We start from the raw sequence: 8,681 nt of genomic DNA, 5'->3' as shown, positions 1-8,681 counted from the left end.
TAGAGGATCAACTGAGCGCACGTGTCTCCAACTGACCTGAATGTTTGGCCCTTCCCATCTGCTTCTGTTTGGAAATAAACTGATGAGGTAGGTAAGCAGACCATAACATTGCTAAAAACCCAATATTGGCCCTGCATATAAAATGTATGAATATATAATATTTTTCTTGTTTGAGTCCAAGAAAGTAATATGACTCCCTCTTTGGTGTCCAGAGCCTTTACTCAGGGGCTCTACCCACATCATGAAAAATGGCAAGAGTGAGACAAGAAGAATAAAGAAGCATTGGCAACAGGCATAGACCAAAATGAGGCATCCATCCCTCCGTGACACTGACACAGCTACATCATCAACTGTTTTGTTACAGCTATGTTATAACTATTAACTATTTTGTGGTCTCAGGTGTAACAGTGTTAATTGCATCTTTTATATTTATGGTCACTTTTAATTTAATTCACATCGTGACACAATGTTCAAGGTGAAATGAACTCAAGGTTGGATTATTTTAATGTTTGAATTAAAAGTTGTTTAAAGCATCTTCCTCCTACCTTTATTTGTATATCCCAGGTTTGGCCACACCTCTTCTATATATGAAGCTAAAAAGACTTGTGCAAAGCATACACCTTTGCATCTCTTAGTTATAGCCTCCTGTCTCCTCTCAGCACAGAAATTAGCACTGAGACTGATTTTGATGTTTGAGGACCGGCAACATCAAATAAATATGCACGTATATATGACTTCTATTTGCTATTACGTGATATGTGTGTGACAAATAAACGGATCTTGAATCTTAAAACAAGCACTAATTTGATAAATACCAGTAAAGTTAACCTTCAATATATAATCATATATGTCATACATAATCGTACAATCATACATAATGTGTGTGTGTGTTATAAATGTTCAACTCATGTTTTCACTCATTTTCTATGATGATATCTGGTAAACTGACAGTACCGTTAGAGCTTGATCAGAATGAGGATTGGAAACATATTTCTTAATGGATATGAAAAAGTTTGGAAATTAAACTTGCAGTCAAACATAATACAAAAACAAAAATTCTATTGTGGCATACTAGAAAAATACCTCCCCCCCCGTGTGTGTGAAGAGCTGCCCAGCTGTTGCCAAGCCCAACACACACACACCCCCCCACACACACACACACACACAAAGTGCCATTTTTCATTGCCAACTTGAATATGTGTTGCATATGAAATAATGTCAAAGTGCACAGATTAAATAAAAAAATGAATGAAAAAGTAGTGAATCACACTATTTATGTATTTATTTATCTATATATGTTTTGCCGTATTGGTCTTCCATATTGACGCCTGCGCGGCTCCGTGTCCTTGGATATTTCTACCCCCATTTTCTACTCTCCCGCCTCCTTATTTGTTTGACCACTGTGATTGGCTGTTCGAAATGACACGTTCCAATCAACCTATGAGGTGCCGTCTTGATTGGTTAGAATCCACCAGCTTCCACTATTACGTCACTCCAGTTCGACAGAGGACAGGTTCAAGATGGCAGCGTCCCTGAGGTGCTTTCTCCGCTCCGGAAAGGTATGGATTAAATCGATGTTTTTGAAGCAGTGTTTGGTCTTTCTGGGAGTGTAATGTTCGTGCTTCCTTTCTTTTCTCCTGCAGAATACCGTGTCAGCTCTGCAGCGGCGGGAATTTCACAGGAGCGTTCCGGCCGCAGTACAGGTCAGTGTTAGCAACTAGCAGGCTAGCTGTTTCTACAGCGAATGATGTCGGTACGTGTAGTTTTAATTGCACAGACAACAATAACAGGCTGAAAACTGGGTGGAGACTTGTTTTAGTCAGTAGCTGCCTGTTTTAAATACGTGTGTTAAGGGTTTAGGGGTCGTGCTGTTGTGCGGTCACGGAGCAGAGGGATGCGGGTTTACATCACATCAGCCCTCATCGCGCTGACAGCTGTCTCACATTAACATAAGTCACTGTCAGAAGTTTAAGGGGAAAACTATTGAAACAAAGCTTAAGCTCTGAAACAGTGCAGGCAACAAAATGCACACTTAAGTAGAACCGCAAGAAAAATCCTGAAATTTGAGGTATTTTAAACTGCAAAACGAGAAGTGCTGCTGAAATGCTCATGTCAGTGTCTTTAAATATTGTAGCTGTATCTGGGCTTGCTCGTGTATCAGGTCTTTCAAGCAGTTCCTTCATAATTGGCGGGAGGTCCAAGGGATCGCTCAGGGAGTTTGTGTTCGCTCAGACACATGACAAATTAGAGGGACCACTGGCTGTAACATTGCCATCAGGCTGTGCACTCTAGGGCAGAGTAACGGACAAGTTTAAGGTCAGAGCTGTGATTTTAAGTGGTCATTAAATCAGTGACAAAATCAAGCAGATTTAAACTATTTCTACTTGTGTTGGATACAAATAACTACCAAGAATGACTTTCAGCTTTTGGGTTCTGAACTAAAGCCTCCAGTCTTCTGATTGCCACTTGAGACTTAAGTCTCCTGAATGTTTACAGCCTTATGTGAAACAGGTTTTGGATGGAGAATTGCTATTGTGGCGTCCATAAGTTACATTTTAACTTCAGTTTGTGGAAAGCAGTGTTCTGACCTGTACTGATGGTTTTGTTGCCACTGTTAGATGACAGTCCGTGATGCCCTGAACCAGGCAATGGATGAGGAGTTGGAGAGGGACGAGCGAGTGTTCCTGCTGGGTGAGGAAGTCGCCCAGTATGACGGTGCCTACAAGGTAAGTTTAAAGCTTAGACTGCAAGTGAAGTTCCTGGAGGCAGTTTGTGCTCTGTCCCAATGAGGGCAGTCAGACTAATGGTGGTTACTGGTGCAGGTGAGCAGAGGACTGTGGAAGAAGTATGGAGACAAACGAATTATTGACACTCCAATCTCAGAGGTGAGATGCAAACTGCCTGCCCAACAGATGTTTTCCACAAATCTAAGTATCCCCACTGGTTGTGTTGGACTATTTTAGCAACTTTTTGTTTTTGGTGCAGATGGGGTTTACTGGTATTGCAGTGGGAGCTGCTATGGTAAGTCTGACATGTTCCTGATGGGATATACTAAACACTGACTTTTGTAACATTTTCACTTGAGTTTGTTTAAAACGTCATTCTAAACACTGAATAATAACTTTTAGTCAAGAATTACCTGAGATAATGGGCGTAAGTTCAACATCTTCATAATTACACTTGAATTCTAGGCAGTAATTCAGTTCTGTGCACACTTCGCTCTCTACAGACCTGAATTATGGCTCCATTGCCCCCCAAATTAGCTTTACACCTCAATAAAGCAGTACACAGGCAACTCCCAAGCCACCTTGACTTGTATAATAAAGCACTTTTCCTACCTTGAAGCCATAAATGCCAAAATAAGAGTTCCTTTAGACTAGAATGCTTCAAAGTACAGATTATGAAAGCTCTTCAGATTCACAAACTACCTGATACTTAAAACTTGCAAGTGACAAATTCCCTAACAAGATCAATGTCCTCTTGCAGGCTGGTCTGAGACCCATCTGTGAATTCATGACCTTTAACTTCTCCATGCAAGCCATTGACCAGATCATCAATTCTGCAGCAAAGACCTACTACATGTCAGCTGGGCTACAGTCAGTCCCAATTGTTTTCAGAGGCCCTAATGGAGCATCAGCAGGTGTCGCTGCACAGCATTCACAGTGCTTTGCTGCATGGTGCGTTCAAGACGTCACTTTACTGTTTGCAGTAACTCTAGCTGATGTTTGGCAGCTCTGACATCAGTGTGGTCATTTGTCTCCAGGTATGGTCACTGTCCAGGACTGAAGGTTGTAAGTCCATGGAACTCAGAAGATGCTAAAGGCCTCTTGAAATCAGCCATCAGAGATGAAAATCCTGGTGAGATGCCACACTGAAACGCTTAAAACTTGGACAGTCACCCTGCATATCAATGTTCAGGCACTGCTAGCTCAGTTGATTACAAAGTTTTTAATTAAACAAGCCAGCTGGTCCCTATGTGTCTCAGCCAAAAGTCAAATAGTAAATCAAGCATTGTTGGACTGCAACTGACTAGTCCTTGTTCTGCTCTGGAGGGTAACTTTAACGCAACAAACACTTCTCCCAGCTACCAATCAAGGCACTTGTCCCTCATTCACAGGATGAGGTGCTACCAGGAGAAGCAGAAATTATTCCCCTAATAGTTTGAAAGTATTTAAAATGGCATAAACATCAGCTGAAAATGCAGCTTGAGTGAGTTTGTAGCAGCCTGGCTGTTCAAACAGACATGTGCATTGAATCTGTCTGCAGTGGTGGTCCTGGAGAACGAGCTGCTGTATGGCGTTCCCTTTGAGATGTCAGAGGAAGCGCAGTCCAAAGACTTCACCATTCCCATTGGAAAAGCAAAGATTGAGAGACAAGGTGAGTGACAGAACACCAGGATCTGGATCCCAAGTTTTTAACACTGAGGCTTCAAAAGTCATTTCTGAACATGTCCTTTTCAGGCAATAGCATCACCCTCGTTGCTCACTCTCGGTATGTTGGTCACTGCCTGGATGCCGCAGCTGTCCTTGCCAAAGAGGGAATAGAGTGTGAGGTAATGCAACACCTATTGACTGGCTGAGCTAGACTGCTCAGAAGCGTCTTAACCATTTCTTGTCTGTCAGGTGATCAATCTTCGGACCATCCGACCCATGGATGTGGAGTCTATTGAGACCAGTGTGATGAAGACCAATCACCTGGTGACTGTTGAGGGTGGCTGGCCTCAGTTTGGGGTTGGAGCAGAGATCTGTGCCAGGATCATGGAAGGTAATCTAAGCTCAAACTAATTTTTAAAAAAAAGAGAATTTGCACGCATAACTGGTTCCCTTAAACTCTTAGATCTGGATCTTCAGGAGCCAAAGCATAGATGACACATATTGGGATTGACACTGTAATGATTGCTCGTGTATTTACTAGTAGCTGTTCAGTCTGAAGTCACAACCTCTAATTATTTCAGGCCTCGAGACTAACATGCCTTTAATTTCTCAGGTCCTGCCTTCAACTACCTGGATTCTCCTGTTACCAGAGTAACTGGCGTGGACATCCCCATGCCATACGCTAAAATCTTGGAGGACCACAGCCTGCCGCAAGTCAAAGACATCATTTTCTCTGTGAAAAAGACCCTCAACATCTGAGACCCTCATCCACCGGAGTTCTTGTTTACAGATGGTGGCAAAATATCTAATGTGTAAATACTGCCAAGCGCTCCAGATGTTGAACAATGCACACAGCTGTGTAGCTCAGAGCAGTGGACACTGTTTCAGTCATCCTAGCACCTATGTGTTAACTCTGTTACTAACTTGACTTGACTGTCTGTGGCTCTGGCTGCTCTCTTGCACTTTTCCCAATTTTAAAAAGAGAAGGAAAAAAAAATGTATCGTACAATCTGTTGGCTGTAATTTATTGTCAAATTAAATTTTTGACTCTTCCCAAAGTTTACCAATTAGTCTGGACTCTAAAGTATCTGTAAACTGTTCTCGGCTATTTGCTTTCAATTACCCTTCTCAAGAGGTTTTTCAGATTTGGATAATCCTTTTTATTTTTCCACTCTTTATTCATCTGAACTGGGATGAAAGTCATCCTGCTGCTGCCTTTAAAACGCACACTTCACGTAACTCCTCAGACTTGGGGTTTGTCTTTAAAAATGGGGAAAATGGCACCGCTGTGAGCTGGAAACATTTAATGTAGCGGCTCATTTCTGTTGACTGTTGCAGAAATAAACTTTGATCCTCAGTTTTGTTTGATTTACTACATCTACACCATCCTGCCCACAGTTGAATTGTTTGACCAGATTTGCACTAAAGACCTCATCTTGAGAGAAACCCATGGAAACTGAAGTTTCTGAAGACACTAGCCTAATCTGAACTAAAAGATTGAAATATGCTGGCTGAGAAACTGCAGGTGGACTGCTACTGTGACAGATTAAAATTGTTGGAAAGAGGTCTGAGTGATGGGAAGAGACTTGAAGAAAACTCTTCCCAACCCAGAATGTGAGCTGTTTTATCCAGAGGAACTTTGTTATGTCTTAAAAAAAAAAAAAAAAAAAAAAAAAATGGTATTGTGGGAAAAGACTTAAGGTTACACACTAAATGGCAACGATGTTCTTTCCACTAGGTCAAATGAAAACTGAAACATTTGGATTTCCAGAGTAATTTGTTGCAGACGCCTGGACCAAACTCCATAAAGGTCTAACTTCAGATTTTATTAACCCCGTGAGGCCTGAAGTGACGTGCTCTAACATTCACACATCAGGGGGAGCTTAGAGTTCAGTATCTTGCCCAAAGACACGTTGGCATGCAGACAGCAGCCGCCGGGGATCACACTACTGACCTTCCAATGAGCACATGATCTGTCTCCTAAGGAAGCGCCACCTTGGGCTCAGAGTCATGACTAGGACCTTACAAGGTTAATGAAGTGCAGTTACTCATTGTATTATGACAACAGAAAGTGTGTTGTTAGTTTAAATTATTGATGGAGTTCAACAGCTCTGAAAGAAGAATACTTTCAACTGTTTGTTATCCAGTGGTTTTACTGGTTGAGATTAAAACTGGTTCATGCAATAGAATCAGTCACACAGTGTCAGCCAGTTTTACCGACTAATCCTTGTCCTGGACTAAAAGCAAACTTAGAAGATTAAGATTTTTTTTTTAATTCTAGGGTTAGGTTTCATCCACACCTGAGAAACAGAGCCTCAGTGAATTTGTACATTTTGGTTTTGAGGACACTCAGTCAGCAGGAGAACCCACAGGCCCAGGGTGCACCTTAGACTGGTGCCCAGTTCAGATAAAAAGAGGAGAGTTGTGTTGGGAAGGGCATTTGGTGCATGATCCATGATCTTTATGCAGATTAAAATAATTCTGGTCAAAGTCCTGGATGGAGGCAGATGATGTGCTGTCACAACCCAGCGACTGTTTATGTGATGTGGATTAAAAAGATGCATTATGCTAATTTCCAGGTCTGTACTTTTGAGCCTTTATCAGCACCTCAGTACATCCTGTCTAAACAGTTTCCTCATTGGCTGTCCCTCATCTGGCTCCCACAAAGAGAATTTGGTGCCTATTAGCTATGCCTCTTTATATACAGACTTCAATATTTATAAATTGTTTAAACATATACACTGGTATATTGTGTTCATATGTGACAGAAAATAGGGAAAAAAACATCACGGATACCCTTTAAGAGCAGCAATAAACAAGAGTCAATGTAGCCTTAAACATTTTTATTGGTTAACTTTTTGCAGTAAGAATCTCAGTTTCAGACTCGCTGTGCTTCCCCTGTCTGAGCGTCAGATCTGAGATCAGTCGGAAAACACAGCGATCTACAACTTAAACATAAAAATAAAAACCATCTCTGAGACTCTGAGAAACCCCAACGGACCAAACCTCGTTACAAATCAGAGCGAGTTACAGAGTGTCCTGCTTCAGGAAGCTCTCAGACTGAACTGAGCAAACAGATCATCATTTTTAAACTCTTAAATGTTACAGGTCTTTGACTTTGTAATAATCCCATGAAAAGAACATCACACTCTGGTTCAAATTACAGTTACAAAACCCCCCAAACCTATCTAACATTCATTTCCACTGTAATCAGGGCCGAAGTGCAAAAAATGATCTTTTCTGAAACTTATTAGTAAACTTCACTGAAATTACAGTCTAAGGAACTTTTTTTGGTATTTATCACATCTTTAAAGGCTTTTTACACATTTCCCACTATGTTCGTGTCATGCCAAAAAAGTTCCTCTAAAAGCTCTGATACATTAAACAATCCCCTGAAAACCAAACATAAGGACACTAACTACCACTGAAAGTCTGTTTTAATGGTTACTCAGTGGCTATGATGTCTGCAGGCGCCCGAATCTGCAATCCTGCCATCGGTCCAGCATGACACGAAGAAACGATGCATAAAAGCTTCGCTGTGCATCAAACAAGCACAACACCAAAGCCTTCGATCGCTTCAGTTTGGTTCATCAAAGCTAACAAAAAGTCCAGGTCCTTTTCTCGGGTGTGGATCTACTCAGCTCCCAGCCTCAGTCCTTTGAGACGTCACAGTGTTCAGAATCAAACTCGCACAATCTTCTCCTGCCAGTTTGTAAAAATAAAGATGGCGTAACAGCAGCAGGATTAGAAAATTTTCACCTCCTGATAGCTCTGACAGTCCAATGAACACGGAGTCCACGACGGTCACTGATGGCTTTAGTCAAAGTGTTTGAGGACATCCAGTCCCTCTGAAGCTAAAAGTGCAGCTTGTACCCCCCTCTCATGCATTTTACATGGCATCACAAGCAGTTTAATTTTTTTTTGTAAGAGTAACTGTGTAATTACAGGGAAGTGCTTTGAGATTCAATCGATATCCAGAATTTAAGAAAAACTCCATGGAGGGAACTGCTCGGACTTTACTGAAAGTTAGGGTGTGTTTAAGTGTAAATCTTATGAGCAGAAAAAGATTCAGTGTTATGAGAATCAAGCCATAATGTAATGAGAATAGAAATGTGCTGGCCACTTGAGGCTGTCTCCAAACACGAGCCAATCCCCATAGAGTCATATGGTTAAATGAATGACTTTACAACAAATAAAAACATGTTTTGGTCTGTAATGGATAGTTTTCCACTTTGTATCGACTTTATAAGCAGCGGGTTTTGATAGAACTGATAGTTTTGGAGATTGTTAGGCATACAGTTAGAGTGG

At 41.4% G+C, this 8,681-nt stretch overlaps 1 protein-coding gene across 1 annotated transcript; it reads left to right on the top strand.

The window, feature by feature from the left end:
* Positions 1-1,462: 1,462 nt before the first annotated feature.
* On the top strand, positions 1,463-5,730 carry pdhb (pyruvate dehydrogenase E1 subunit beta). The gene is made up of 11 exons (XM_005749477.1): positions 1,463-1,559; positions 1,644-1,703; positions 2,619-2,726; positions 2,823-2,885; positions 2,986-3,021; positions 3,487-3,677; positions 3,764-3,858; positions 4,267-4,377; positions 4,461-4,552; positions 4,623-4,764; positions 4,987-5,730. The coding sequence occupies exons 1-11, from the start codon at positions 1,521-1,523 to the stop codon at positions 5,130-5,132; spliced, it is 1,083 nt and encodes a 360-aa protein (XP_005749534.1). The 5' UTR covers positions 1,463-1,520; the 3' UTR covers positions 5,133-5,730.
* The last annotated feature ends 2,951 nt before the right edge of the window (positions 5,731-8,681 follow it).

Source organism: Pundamilia nyererei, unplaced genomic scaffold (genome assembly GCF_000239375.1).
Source record: "Pundamilia nyererei isolate P.nyererei 1_Seehausen unplaced genomic scaffold, PunNye1.0 scaffold00246, whole genome shotgun sequence".
In the NCBI taxonomy this organism is placed as follows: domain Eukaryota; kingdom Metazoa; phylum Chordata; class Actinopteri; order Cichliformes; family Cichlidae; genus Pundamilia; species Pundamilia nyererei.
Note: the sequence above shows the minus strand (reverse complement) of the source record. Positions and strands in the feature narration are given on the sequence as shown.